At 45.3% G+C, this 15,377-nt stretch overlaps 1 protein-coding gene and 1 long non-coding RNA gene across 3 annotated transcripts in view; one reads left to right on the top strand and one right to left on the bottom strand.

Moving 5' to 3' along the window:
- Positions 1 to 8,085: 8,085 nt before the first annotated feature.
- LOC311599120 lies at positions 8,086 to 8,872 on the bottom strand. Its single transcript, XR_014779770.1, has 2 exons — positions 8,334 to 8,872; positions 8,086 to 8,158 (listed from the first exon to the last, which is right to left on the bottom strand). It is a non-coding gene; the product is annotated as an uncharacterized lncRNA (long non-coding RNA).
- Positions 8,873 to 10,998: 2,126 nt separating this feature from the next.
- KLHDC10 (kelch domain containing 10) overlaps positions 10,999 to 15,377 on the top strand; it is a 51,829-nt gene continuing 47,450 nt past the window's right edge. Inside the window, exon 1 of one of the 2 annotated variants that reach the window (XM_084786373.1) lies at positions 10,999 to 11,355. In XM_084786373.1, the coding sequence (XP_084642499.1) occupies positions 11,193 to 11,355 (163 nt within the window). In that variant the 5' untranslated portion in view covers positions 10,999 to 11,192. The remainder of the gene's footprint in view (positions 11,356 to 15,377) is intronic. The other variant, XM_084786374.1, reaches the window with a different exon arrangement.

The following is a 15,377-nucleotide window of genomic DNA, read 5'->3' as shown; positions in this document are numbered from 1 at the left end:
TCAGCTTATTTCTTATGGCTTCTGACTCCGATACTGCTCGTTCCCAAACACTGGAACCTGAAACCCGTGGATCTAGCACTTGGAATACAGAAGCAGGCAGATCTCTGCGAGTTTAAGGCCATCTGGTCTACATAGTTCTAGGCCAGCCCGAGCCCTGTTGGCATGTTGTTACACACTATGTATAGTTTACTCTTGTATTATGCAAATGCTGAATTCTCTATTCCAGTCTCTGGTTTCAATCTGGACTTGGCTTTGTTACGTTTATTCTAAGAATTTCTTGTCTCAAGTTTCTATAACCATTGCTCCTCATTCAGTCTCTGCCTTGCCAATAAAATGGTGACCAGCCAATACTTGCCTGCATGTGAGGCAACAGGCCAGAAGAGGGCACCAGATCTCATTATAGATGGGTGTGAGCCACCATGTTGTGGCTGGGAATTGAACTCAGGACCTTTGGAAGAACAGTCAGTGCTCTTAACCTCTGAGCCGTCTATCCAGCCAAATCTTTTTTTATTTATTTATTTATTTGGTTTTTTTGAGACAAGGTCTCTCTGTGTTTAGCCTTGGTTGTCCTGGAGTCACTTTGTAGACCAGGCTGGCCTCGAACTCACAACGATCCGCCTGCCTCTGCCTCCTGAGTGCCGGGATTACAGTCGTGCGCCACCATGCCTGGCTCAAATCTTTAATTCTTATATTTTGCTTAATCTTTACTTTTTACTTCTTCCTTCCTTCCTTCCCTTCCTTTCCTTCCTTCCCTTCTAACTTTTTGCTTTTTTTCTAGACAGGGTCTCACTATGTATCCATGACTGTTGTAGAATTCACTTTATAGACCAGGTTGGCCTCCAAGTCATGGAGAGCTACCTGCCTCTGCCTCCTAATGGTTGGACTAGAAGGCATGCACCATCACGACTCACTCACATTTTTGTCATTACCTGTGTGTCTGTGATATGTATGTGTGAGCATATGTGCCACAGCATGTATGTAGATCCTCTGATGACTTGTGGAGTCAGTTCTCTCTGTCCATCTTTTAAGGCTTCCCAGGATCAAAATGAAATGGCCAGGCGTGCGCAGCGAGCATGTTCACTTTCTGAGCCATCTCAATGGCCCTGTTTAATCTTTAAGCCTTGTTTCAACTACAGGCTTGGAGCAAGGTAACTAAGAAGCCACAGAATCACATGACACCTAAGCATGACTCTCCTGAGATGCCTGAACCCGTCTTTTATTTTATTTTATTTTCTCCTCAAGACAGGGTTTCTCTGTGTAGCCTAGACAGTCCTGGACTCAATTTGTAGACCAGGCTGGTCTTGAACTCACAGCAATCCACCTGACTCTGCCTCCCTGCCTGGCTAGGCTTTTTTTTAAAAGATTTATTTGGGGGGCGGGCTGGAGAGATGGCTCAGTGGTTAAGAGCATGGCCTGCTCTTCCAAAGGTCCTGAGTTCAATTCCCAGCAACCACATGGTGGCTCATAACCATCTGTAATGTGTTATGGCGCCCTCTTCTGGCTTGCAGGAGTACATGCAAGCAGAGCACTGTATACATAATAAATAAATAAATAAATCTTTTTTAAAAGATTTATTTATTTTATGTTTATCAATGTCCTGCCAAATGCATGTAAGTGTGGATGCTGAGAACCAAACCCAAGTCCTCTGCAAGAGAGCCAGTGCTGTTTACCACTGAGCAGTCTCTTCAGCCCCGTTGGTCTTTTCTTTTGCTACATAGCTATTACTACTATTTTTTTCTTTTCTGTGTGTGGTGTACGTGTGTGTACATTTTGTTGTTTGTATGTGTATGCACTCATGTGCCTATGGCTAGGTGTGTAAGCCAGAGTTTGGTGTCAGCTGTCCTCCTCGGTCACTTTCTACCTTATTTGTATGAGGTAAGGTCTTTCTGTGTACCTGGAGCTCAGTGAGGCTAGGAAAATGTCTCTGTGGGTAAGACTAACCAAGCCTTGAGTTCAAGGCCTAGAATCCACATGACCAATGTGGCGTGCATGCATGCGTGCGTGCGTGTGTGTGAGGAAGTTTGGACCTGGACCTGGAGGGTGTCACGTTCTCTGTGACTGGCAGGCCTTCACTGCCAGGTGGGTGTTAGGAGTCAAACCTGGGTCCTCTGGAAGAACAGCACATGTTCCTAACCACGGAGCCATCTCTCCAGCCCTTTGTTTGTAGTTGCTGTTTCACACAGGATCTCGCTCATATGTAGACCAAGCTGGCTTTGAACTCAGAGATCTACTTACATCTGCCTCCCCCTCTGCCTCCCAAGAGCTGTAATTAAAGGCTTGTTCCAGGACAGGATGGAGAGATGGCTCAGTGGGTAAGAGTACTTGTTACTCCTTTTTAAAAGTTATTTATTATGTATAGAGTGTGGTGCCTGCATGTATACCTGCAGGCCAGAAGAGGGCATCAGATCTCATAGATGGTTGTGAGCCATCGTGTGGTTGCTAGGGATTGAACTCAGGACCTTTGGAAGAACAGCCAGTGCTCTTAACCTCTGAGCCACCTCTCCAGCCTCATACTTGTTGCTCTTAAAGAGGACCTGGGTTCCACTCCTAGCATTCAGTTGGTGGCTCACAACCATCTGTAACTCAAGTTCCAGAAGATCTTGCATCTTCTGACTTCCACATGCACTAGGCATATGTGTGGGGAACATAACACACATACAGGCAAAAGACATACATAAAACTAAGAAAATGTTTTTTAAAAAAGACATGTCACCATATCTGGACACTACTTTCCTTCCTTCTTTTTCTTTCTTTCTTTCTTTCTTTCTTTCTTTCTTTCTTTCAAGGTTTATATATTTATTATTATGTATATAGTGTTCTGCCTGCATGCACACCTGCAGGCCAGAGGAGGGCATCAGATCACATTAATAGATGGTTGTGAGTCACCATATGGTTGCTGGGAATTGAACTTGTGACCTCTGGAAGAGCAGTCAGTATTCTGAACTGCTGAGCCATCTCTCCAGCCCTAGAATTGGATGGTTTTTGTTGTTGAATTTGTTTGTTTGGGACAGGGTCTTACTGTAACTCTGGTGGGCCTGGAACTCAAGGCGAGTCCTGCCTCTGCCTCTTTAACATATCCTACTGGAGTGTACCATCATGACTAAAAAACTTTTTTACATTTACTTATTTCATACATGTAAATAATGTACGGTTGTGGCCACATGGATGCCTCAGTATTTGTGCGAAGGTCAGAGGACAGCACGGGAGTCACATCTCTCTGCCACGTGGATTCTGGGGATTGAACTCAGGTCCTTAGCTTGGGTACAATTCCAGATCCAGTCAGCCACAGTGCATACCTGCTAATCCCAGCACTCTGGTGAGGCTCAGAGGTAGGACTATTGCTGTGAGTTCAAGGCCAGCCTGTGTTGAACAGTGAGACCGTGGGTCAAAATAAAACAAAATGGTGGTGGTAGGGGGGCGGGGCCATGCCCCAAGACCTGCTCCAGGAATGGGAGATGATGAAAGAAGAGAGGTGCCTCCTCGGTGGGGAGAATTGAGCAGGTGGTGAACGGCTGGTTAAGGGAAGCCAACTGTTGGTTAAACAACTCGCTAGAGGAACCAGCTGCTGAGGAGAGGTTGAGGAATGGAGGGAAAAGATTCAGGCAAATGAGGTACATGTTGAAGGTTTAAAACCCAGGAGAACTTTTCTTCTGGCTCTCTATCTGTCTCCATCTCTGTCTTGCTTACTGTCTGATTCCTTGCCCCTTGTCACCCATCTTTCTGTCTGTCTTCTTGCTGTTCCACATCTGTCCCTCTCTCTTGCTGTTCCCCATCTCACTCTAGCTTACTCTCTCATGTCTGTTACTCACTTGCCCTTTTCTCCTTGGCCCAACCCCCAGTATTTTATTGAAATTAAGTTCAACTTTTTTTCATTACAGATTATATCATGATTTTTTTCTTTTACAATCACTAGGGAAATCAAAAATCAACTGAGTAATAAGGAACTGCAAAAAGTTCTGTAACCTACAACAAAGCATACCACACACACAAAAAAATCAATTAATTTCCAAACAACAGTCAGCATAACCTGCTTGTTACTTCTTAAACAATACCCAGGAAAGTTTATTGATAAGTTTTCCCGGGGCTAAAGGCTTTGTGTTTACAAGATTGTCATAGCAACATAACTTGAGCTAAATGTTCTCTAATAAAGAAAAAAATTGACTTACTCCCAGTCCCAAACTAACAGGTGTGCTATCTAAGCCTAGGCTAACTACCAAGGGGTCATCTATTGTAAAATATCTGTAAAGTATGACGTTCCAAGCCCACCTTCTATTGCTCTGAAAGCAGTTTCTAAAGAAACGTTTCTACAGGTAACGATATCTAGCCAGGTACTGTTATGTCAAGGTCTTAACTTTCTTTCATGCAGTTTCCACTTAGGTGCTCACAGTCAGAGCAAAAAACTCATTGTCTCAAGCCTTTGGCCAAGTGCCCTCTTTCAAAACTCTCTGTATGATTTTCCTTAGGGCTGAGAAATACAGAGGAAAAAAAAAAAACAGGTTTAGGAGAAATAGCAAGTTTCTAAACAACATTACACCTGGGCCATACATAATGTTTGGGGGCAGTGGTGATCAGCTGGAGATCTTTGGAACTTTGTCAAACAAAGCCTCAACAGCTGTTTTAGATGTCTAGAGATCATGCTGGACAGTCAGTGGTCTCTGGAACTTTGTCAAGCAAAGCCTCTGCGACTTATCCTTATGTCTGTGATGGGGGTGGAGTGGGGCCTGTGGTGTCTGGAGAAATGGCTCAGTGGTTAAGAGCAGTTGCAGCTCTTGTAGAAGGCGGAGTTTGGTTCCCAGAACCTGCATGGAGCCTCATAGCCACCTGTGACTCCAGTGCTAGGACAAGCTGATGCCCTCTTCTTACCTCCATGGACACTGCACGCACATGGTGCAAATATTCAGGCAAAATACTCATACATACATACATTTTTAAATTAAAATTACAATAAAATAGGCAAACAAATTCTAGATCGATTTCTTAGATACACGTCAAGTTATGAGCGTCTGGAAATCTAAAGTTTTGCTCAACACAGTCCTTTTGTGCCCTAAGAGTGACCAAACCCCTGACCGAGCATGAGAGGGGAATTTAAAGGCTCTCTGAGGGGGGGATGTAGATCAGGTTGGGGAGTGCTTGCCTGGTGCACACTGTAGCGACTGGGCACAGTGGAGGCAGGAGGATAAGCAGTTCAAGATTGCCGGGCATGGTGGTGCACTCAGGAGGCAGAGGCTGGTGGATCGCTGTGAGTTCGAGGCCCGCCTGGTCTACAAAGCAAGCCCAGGACAGCCAGGACTACACAGAGAAACCCTGTCTTGAAAACAGAGCTAAACAAAAAGCAAAAAACAAACAAACAAAAAAAGGAAGAAGTAGTTCAAGATTATCCTCTGCCACACTGGGCATCCAAGCCATACCTGAGCTACAGGAGACACACGCCCACACTCTCTTAAACAAAAGGCTCTGTGGTTCCTCCCGTTCTCCACAGCGGGGCTGTCTATTTAACTATCTACAGGGAAGAATTTTCTAGTTCTTCCTAGTTCCTGGGCAGTTTCCCCAAAAAATTCACTTTTAATTGAATGGCTTTTTTCCGAATGATTTTCAGCTCGTAGTGGATTAAGTAGAAAGTACAGAGAGTTCATAGCCATGCTGTCCCTTCTCCATATGCGTCAAAGCGCTGCACCTGCCAGTATGAGGCTCATTTGTTAGAGCCAATGAACCAGCACTGACATGTCCTTATCAGCTAAAGTTCACTTGCTGCTCTTCCAAAGGTCCTGAGTTCAATTCCCAGCAACCACCTGGTAGCTCACAACCATCTATAATGAGATCTGGTGTCTTCTTCTGGTGTACATGCAGGCAAAACACTGTGTATATATGATAAATAAATAAATCTTTTTAAAAAATCAAACTACATTTTTTGGTGTTTCAAGATAGAGTTCCTCTGTTAAACAGTCCTAGCTGTCCTGGAACTTGCTTTGTAGACCAGGCAGAGATCTGCCTGCTTTTGCCTCCTAGGTGCTGGGATTAAAGGCGTGCGCAGAGGGCTGGAGAGATGGCTCAGAGGTTATAGAGCACTGACTGCTCTTCCAGTGGTCCTGAGTTCAATTCCCAGGAACCACACGGTGGCTCACACCCTTCTATAATGAGATCTGGTGCCCTCTTCTGGCCTGTGGTGTACATGCAAGCAGAGCACTGTAAATAAATCTTAAAATAAATAAACAAACAAATAAACAAACAAATAAATAAAGGCATGCACAAACCTGCAGAGTTTCAAATCTACTTTTTAAAAACTGGAGTAATGCTGGGTGTGGTGGTGCACGCCTGTAATTCTAGAATTTGGGAGGCAGAGGCAAGCGGATCTCTGTGAGTTCACAGCCAGCCTGGTCTATGGGGCAAATTCCAGGACAGTCAGGACAGCACAGAGAAATCTTGTATTGAAAAACCATAAAAAAAAAAACAAACCAACAACAAAAACCCAAAACAACAAAACCACTAGAGTAAAAATCATACAATGAACTCTGAGGATCCATTACCCAGTTACAGTAAGCATCAGTTTTTAGCAATCCTAATCTGAATTATCACCTTTTTCCAGTATCTTCTACTCTACCCTACCACATTCCCATCCATCAATCTTAACCACTGAGCCAATTTCCCAGTGCTGTCATAGGGTTTTATCTATAAGTATCTCCACACAATTTTCTTTTTTTCTTTCTTCTCTCTTTTTTTTTTTTCTAGACAGGGTTTCTCTGTGTAGCCTTGGCTGTCATGGACTCACTTGTAGACCAGGCTAGCCTCAAACTCACAGAAATCTGCCTGCCTCTGTCTCCCGAGTGCTGGGATTAAAGGCGTGTGCCACCATGCCTGCTTACACAGTTTTCTTTATTAAACATTTGGGTTTTTGTTTGTTTGATTTTATTTTGTTTAGCTGTGCAGTGGTGTGGTATGCCTTTAGTCCCCAGGTTCGGGAGGCAGAGGCAGGTGGACCTCGGAGACCAGTCTGGTCTACCGAGTGGTTCTAGGACATCCAGGGCTACACAGAGAAACCCTATCTTGAACTCCTCTAAACTTTTTTTATGTATATGTGTTAGTGTTTGCATGCATGACGGTACCATGTTCATGTCTGTCTGCTGGCCACAGAGGCTAGAAGAGGATGTTGGGTCTCCTTGAACTGGTGTTACAGATGGCTGTGAGCCACCATGTGGGTGCTATGGATGGACTACAGTTCCTCTGGAAGAGCAGCAGTGCTCCTCACTGCTAAGCCTGCCCTCTGGCTACCCTCCCGCACCCTCCCTGGCCCTCCCCCACCTCCCCTTGGACAGTATCTCACTGTGTAGCTCAGACTGGCCTGGAACATATATGGACTAGACTAGGCTCCAATGCATACAGATTTATCTGCCTCTGCTTCCTGAGTGGCCAGAATTAATGGTGTGTATCATCATGTCCAGGAACTTTTTTTTTTTGAGCCAGGGTTTCTCTGTGTAGCCCGGGCTGTCCTGGACTCACTCTGTAGACCAGGCTGGCCTCGAACTCACAGCGATCTGCCTGCCTCTGCCTCCTGAGTGCTGGGATTAAAGGCGTGCGCCACCATGCCCGGCGACTCAATTTTCTTAACCAGTATATTTTATTATGAACTTATTAACTGAGCGTACATCACTTATAACCTGACTAACCAAAACAATAAATAGGAAAAGAGGATTAAGGAACGCAGCAACAAAACCGTAAGGATATCAGTTCCGAGGAGTGATTCTCCTGGCACAATCAGCAGGATTTCTTCTGTTGGAACCTGGAGTAACCAGAACCCAGAGCCGGAGCCCCGAAGCCTTCCCTCAAGAAATTCTCTCTAGGAGCGTCTCGAAGTGCAGTGATGAACAGCCAAAACTATCCCAAGTCTCCAAAAAGCCCCGCCTCCAGTTCTGGGCTCATTTATATATCTCCTCCCAGAGTCTGTTCACGGAATCTTTTCAGCTGGCAACAATCAAGCTCCTGCACTGGGTAGTTGGTTTTCTAGTGGATTAACCTCACCTCTTCTCTCACGAGACAGTTCCCATCCCACACTTGGGATCTTAAAAACAGGTTTATCTTTCCTTCAGGGTATTTTTGGTTTTTCGAGACAGGTTTTTCTCTGTATAGCCTTGATTGCCTGGCTCGATTTGTAGACCAGGTTGGCCTTGAACTCACAGAGATCTACCTGCCTCTGCCTCCTGAGTGCTGGGATTGTAGGCATGCACTACCATGCCTGGATGCAATAAGCACTCCATTTTTTTGTTTTGCTTTGTTTTGGAGACAGGGTCTTTCTGTGTTATCCTTGGCTGTCCTGAACTCCCGTTGTAGACCAGGCTGACCTTGAACTCACAGCAATCCACCTGCTTCTGCCTCCCAAGTGCTGGCATTAAAGGTGTGTGCCACCACCGCCTGGCGCAGTAAACACTCTTAATAGCTGAACCATAGCTCTTAAAAAAAAAGTCACTGAGTCCAGTGTGTGACTGGGCAACTACCAGTAGCCACACCCTTGAAGAAAAATGACCCGCAGCCAGTAACCATCGGTTGCCCATAATTCCTCAGATGGAAGTAGAGCCTCCCTCAGCATCTGCCTCCCTCCACACACACCTGTGCTAGAATGCTAATCAGCTTCATCTTGTGCAGGCAACCACAGCAGACACCTGTTTCAAGTGCAGCTGACAGCATTTCCCAGAACTCCATCCCATCTTTCAGCTCCTTCGTTCTCTCTGCCTTTACCCACTGAGCCTTTTCATCAGCCCTCACTCTTTTTCTTTTCTCCCCTTGAGCCTACTGCACAACCATGTTATGTTCTGGAGGGTACCATACGGCCACGTGATGCTAGTTGTGGCAAGCACTCAAGAGGGAAGATTTCTTAGTTCATTAGGGGTGACAAAAATGGTGGTATTCTACCATACCTTGTTTATATAGACTACTCCTATAAAGAAAAATTTTCACGATGACACACATCATCCCAGCACTCTGGGAGACAGAGGTAGGCGGATCTCTGTGAGTTTGAAGCCAGCCTGGTCTACAGAGTGAGTGCAGGACAGCCAAAGGCTACACAGATGAACCCTGTCTCAAAAAGCCAGAGAAACAAAACAAAACAAAGCAAAAAGAAAAACAAAACAAAACAAAAGGAAAAGCAAGGAGTGTATGAGTGCTTTGTGTGTCTATATGTCTGTGCACCTTATGTGCGCTTGGTGCCGTGGAGGCCGGCCAGAAGAGGTCATTAAACTCTGTGGGCCTGCAGTCACAGGTGGACGTAAACGGCCATGTGGACACCGGGAATCAAATGCAGGCCTTCCAGAAGAGCAACCGGTGCTCTTAGCTGCCAGACCATCTGTCTAGCTGTGCTGGTACAATTCTTTAGAAAAATTAATACTCATTAACTTTGTTTTTCATAGTTTAGAAGCGCAGACTTTGTTGTTTGGTGCGTGGTTGGAGGCATTCTCACACATCACAGAGTGACTTTAAACTCCTTACACAGCCACGACACTTGAATTTATGAGCTTCCTGCTTTTCCCAGGAAGCGCTGGGCTGGGATTACAGGAAGGCACCATCACACTGGAGTTCTGTTTGGTCTCTGTGCAGCCTTGGCTGTCCTGGACCCTCTATATAGACCAGACTAGCCTTGAACTCAGGAAAATCCGCCTACCTCTGCCTCCGGAGTGCTGAGATTAAAGGATGTGCTACCACATCTGCGTGCTTAGTTTTATGTGGTGGTGGGGGACTGCACCCAGGGCTCAGTAAGTACTTTAAGCAACTGAGCTACCTACATCCTTAGCAACACAGCTTTCTTTTTTTCTTTCTCTCTCTTTTCAGATGTCAAACATTTTTGTAAACTGCATTATAATGCACAATGGGTAAAATACCTCTTTTCCTACAGGAACTGGGTGTGAGAGTACAGTAGCCCAAGGCCATTGGCGACATGAAATTTCTTCTCCCAGCACTTTCTCCTTTTCCACCCCAATCCTTAAAAAAAAAAAGAAAGAAAATGAAGGAAACAATTCTAACATGTGATTCTCACGTGAGAAACATCAAGGGGGTCAGCAGTCCATCAGATCAGATCCCAGAACCTTGAAAATTTTTGTTTCCCTTGAGAAATTTATGGTTTCCCCCCCTTATTTGGAAACAGCAGTGTGCATCTGCATTTTCCCACTTTGCACTGCGCCCCCCAACTTCAGAGCCAAATTTTCTGTTTAGTTTTGAAACAATGGTAATTTCCGATATACACATTTACATTTTAAAAATCACACGTTAACGCTTGCTGTTATTAAAATTTACACGTCTTTCGTTGTGTATATTGTAAGGGGATTGAGGTTTTTTTTTTCCGAATAAAAAAATGTCCATGGCTGTCGGTCGTCTAGAAGAGTACATTTTTCTTGGCAAGGCACACACAAGCCGCGTGTTCCTTAAAGATCATCACTGATGTATTTGTTGAACCTGGAAGGTTTTCACGTTGGAATTTTCACGTGTTTTTCTGATTTTCTAAGATTGCGCAGTTTTCGGTATTTGCTAGCCAGGTTTAAGGCTGTTTACTCGTGACTTGGTTGATACCGGGGAAGGGTCTCGCTAGTGCCAGTAAGAGACAAAACAAATGATGAAACCCAGGAGTGTTTTAGATTTCATCTCTGACTCCGCCCCCAAGCCCGGTGAGCCCTTTGTGTGTGCCGGCAGTCGGCGGACCGGATCTCAGTCTGCAGCTGCGGACTGATGATGTACTGACACCAAGTGCATGCCTTGTGTACAGATGATACTCCTGAATGCTGTGCTTACGGGACAGAGTTCAGGAATATCGACCATGCCGCGGTCAACGGCCCTGTCTGGGAGTCTCCTCAGGCGTAGCCACCCTGCTCGGCCTTCGACTGGCTGGTCTGAGGACCCGAATCTGGGCGAAGCGGACTAGCTTCGCGGGATCGATAAGCTCTATGAGCAGCTGCTTATGCCTTTTCTCCCCCAACCTCTTTTTAGCTATAGCTATGGTTACCACGTCTCTCCCCGCCTCCCTCAACCTGCCAATAAAGAGACTGCCCATTGGCTCTCTGTCACCAAGACGGCCAGCCATTGGTTGCTGGCGAGCCCGGCGCTCCCCGGGCCCCTGTCTTTCCCCCGGTCTCTTGAGGAGCCCGGGAAGGAGGCTCCGCTCGTGCTGCCGGGGCAGGCGCTTGTCGGGACCGAGCTGCGGCAATCGTTAGCGGGCCATGTCGGCTGCCCAGGGCTGGGACCGGAACCGCCGGCGGGGAGGAGGAGGAGGCGCGGCCGGCGGGGCCAGCGGGGGTAGCGGGGCCGGTGCGGCCGGCGGGGGTCGGGGCACCGGCCAGCTCAACCGATTCGTGCAGCTCTCGGGACGGCCGCACCTGCCAGGTGAGTGGTGGGGCCGCTGGCGGCGAGAAGGCGGCGGCCGCCGGGCTCCGCTGCGCCTCGGACACGCAGCCGGGGAAGGGAGGCAAGAGCACCGGGAAGGTGGCGTTGAGGTCAGGAGGGGAAGCGGAGCACTCCCGAAGAAAAGTCTCGCGTGTCGACTGCCCAGGTGTTGAGAGTTGTATTTTCCTCTCGGAGGGGAGGCTGCTGCTGTCGCTTTGACATCCCCAAATGTTTCGCTTGCCCGGTTCCTAATCTTTTTTCCCTTTCCACAGTTTTGATGTCGTGGAAGAAAGGCAACTGCTGTTTAGCTGTGGAAATTTCTTTCAAAAAGAGTGCCAAATTGAGGAGGGAGACAGAGCAATATAGGAGTGATTTTGTTTAAAAGGGGGGAAAAAGCCTCCCAACTGTGTTAAGAGTTGGATGTTTTGAAACGAAATGAGTGTGTGTGTGTCTCTGTGTGTGTGTGTGTGTGTGTGTGTGTGAGAGAGAGAGAGAGAGAGAGAGAGAGAGAGAGAGAGAGAAGAGAACAGAGAGAGAAGAGAAGAAAGAGAGAGAGGGAGAGAGAGAGAGATGGAGATGGCTAGGGAGTATATGGGAAAGAAAACCAAAAAGATTAAGGGAAACGGCTGAATTATTAATATTTGGGGATGTCCAGAGACAGAATGGATAAGGTTGTCTAGGTTTTAAAAAGAGGAAATGAAGATTAATACAATTAATAAAGAAACAAAAAGGTGCTCTGACCTCGGTATCAATCAAAACTTAAAATTGCAAAAATATACCTATTGCTTTAATTTTGTGTTCTGGTCTTAAAAATTAAAAAAAAAAAGAAAAGCCCATAGTCAAATTGGTATGTATGTGTGTAAACAGTTTTAAAAGAATATGCTTACGAATGGATTTTCAGTTTTTAAAAAGGAAGCTAGAGAATTGAATCCTGTACAGAATGCCAGTCATCGTCTTGGACAATCGCGGTTTCCTACCGTGAGGAGACCTGTCAGGAGTGATGTGTTAGGCCCTCGCCAGCCATGTTTTTTGTGCACGTGTGACTGGTGTTAAGTTGATTGTATCAGTGATATTTGCTTAGATCGGTTTTGAGAACCTGATCGTTTCTGAATTGTGTTTGCCACCGTGACTTGTTGATCTAGGTAGTAAGAAATCAGTTTATTAATTTGAAGATAACAAAGGGGATTTTCCTTATTCAAAGAGACAATTGCTAATGTTTGTGTTATAGATTTTGATGTGTGCCAGAAATGTTCACTAACCCATTTGTGCATTCCGTTAGAATACAGTTGAGACATTTGTAAATAGTCAAATATACCATGAGGTGAATTTGGAACGACAGTATCAGACTGGGTATCCTGGAACTGCTATATATGTGGCCTTTAACATGAAAAAAGAAAAAAAAAAAGAAGACATCTTTTTTGTTATCTCCAGTTAACAACAAAACCCTAGATTTTTGTGCATTACTAACCTAGAGGACACATCCCTTGGTAAGGACTATTCCCAGCTTGCCCCCCTGCTGCTGCAATCTTTAAGTCTTTGGTCATGGATTAATTTTTACACCATGAACTTCATGTGGGCAGTCTCAGGGTCCTGGAACATGTTGGTGCAGTTCGTCGCTGCTATCACACGAGGGCAGTGTAAGCCATGATTTCAAATAGGAGCCTGAAGTATGGCGCTATTTCTGCATTCCCTCAGCACAGGAGGACAAGAACAGCCATTTGTCCAGAGGTGAAGATAAAACGTGCTTAAACTGAAAATTCAAGACGTGGAGTCATCAGTCTTCGTTTGCTTCCTTTCTTCCAGGCTGGCACTCAGTTTCTTCTTCTCACACAGGCGTGCTCCATCTTTACCTCATTTTCAAAATTGGAAGGTTTCTGATATCTCAATAATATACTTTGACATAAATAATAAATTTGTTTATACTAATCTTTTGTTCTAGGTATTGCCTATTAAAGCGTCTCACTCTCTTTTGAAATAACTCGAAAGGTTTTAAGTGGCAGGGAGGAACAGGATGTTTAGGAAGCCTATCTTTTTTTCTTTTTTCTTTTGGTTTGGCGTATTAATTTTCCATCTCTTTTGACCTCTAGTCCTGTTTTCCATTCACTCTTTACCAAGGCATCCACTACTGGAAGAATCTTTCTTCTTTTTTCATTTCTATCTTGTGCCTGGTCCCTATGAAACAAAGCAGCACAGTCCAACTGCATGATCTTCCTGGAGTGCTCCACTGTCCTTCATGGATAACATCTTTTGAAAATCTCACTAGATAGCCCTGGATGTTCTGGGATTTCCTTTTGTTTTTGTTTTTTTGAGACAGGGTTTCTCTGTGCAGCCTTGACTGTCCTGGACTCGATTTGTAGACCAGGCTGGCCTCGAACTCAACAGAGATCCTCTACTCCGTGCCTCTTGTTTGCTGGGATTAAAGGCTTGTGCTGCGATGCCTGGCTGGGTGGTAACATCATAACCTCTCTACTTATGGGAATCTGAAATCAGGTCTCCTTAAGCTCATTGCCAACTTCAGTTGTAATTGGCTGCCTTCTGCTAGAACCTTCCATTCATATATGGTTGATCTCTCAACGTACAGATCTTTCATCACCTCTGCTTGTAGCCCTTTTCTAACTTTATTGTCCAGATGGCCTTGAATCTTCCATGCTCCTGCTTTAGCTCCTAGAGCAGTGGCATGCAGGCATGTGCCACATACTCAGTGTTCCTTGTTCTTTCATTGCTCTCGCAAGAAGCAGCAGAGATCCTTGGCATGTCTGTTTTCTTCCCTTGGCTTAACCCTCCATCTTGTTGTCTGCTTTCTGCTCTTTTTCTCTCACCACAGGAAGCCATTGTACATGCTCTTCTATCCTGAGCGAATGCCCTCATATGTTTCATTCTCTTATTTATCTCGTGTTTTATTGGATCTCAGTTGTATTTTTTTCCCCACAGGAGCTTTCTCTTACCTTTCTGACATGGCCCTTCTCCGTGTACCCTCTCCTAGTATCATGCATTATGGATTTTTCCTTAGGTATACATAGCATCTGTATGTCAATACTGTTGAGAAAGTCTACCATATTTGTGTGTGTGTGTGTGTGTGTGTGTGTATATACACACACACATGTATAAACATATACACACACAATTAAATCTCTATACATGTACCACAATGTGATATATTACCATTTTTAAAACTAGAGGTTGTAGAAAGGGATCAGAGGTTAAGAGGCTGTTCTTTCAGAGAAGCAGGGTTCCAGTCCCAGCATCCACATTGTTGTGGTTGATCTGGCTCTGTGAATTCAGATGTTAAATACTGGCCCCCAAGATGTGGTTGGTATCGAGACAAGCACATTTTCACCTACACCTTATGATGTGTAACTTTGATCCCCAGTGTGCTCTGATTGGTTAAATTTAAAAAAAAGGCAAGCTAGGCATGGTGGTGTACACCTTTAATCCCAGCACTTGGGAGGCAGAGGCAGGGGATCGAAGTGAGTTCAAGGCCAGCCTGGTTTACAAAGCGGGTCTAGGATAGCCAAGACTACACAGAGAAACCTTGTCTGGAAAAACCAAACCAAACCCAACCAAAAAAAGGCTGGAACATGTAGCTGGCCAGAATAGAGGTTGGCAGAACTTGAGTTCCCAGGCTGGGGGGGGGGGTGGTCTCAGGAGAAACAGAGAGAGAAGAGAAGGGAAAAGATGGAGAAAGAGGATGTGGCCTGATGGAGCAGATCCACCCCAGGCAGGAGCTTATTGGCAAGTAACTTGGGGAATGCAGCTGGGAGGTAGTCAGAGTAGCCTAGAAAATTAATTTAAATGTACCCGCCCCGTTATTGTGATAAATAAGTTAATATATCTTTATTTGGAGGGGGGTAGCCCAGTCATAAAATAGCCCTCAAGAGTCTAATAAATACTCCACAACACCATATAGCAACTTATAATGAGCCATCTGTAACTCCACTTCCATGGGATGTGATGTCCTCTGTGGCCAGACATGCAGGTGCTGCACAGACATACATTCAGGCAAAGCATCCGTACACATAAAA

Source organism: Acomys minous (genome assembly GCF_964271855.1).
Source record: "Acomys minous genome assembly, chromosome: 6".
Classification (NCBI taxonomy): domain Eukaryota; kingdom Metazoa; phylum Chordata; class Mammalia; order Rodentia; family Muridae; genus Acomys; species Acomys minous.
This window is presented reverse-complemented; position numbering and strand designations above follow the sequence as displayed.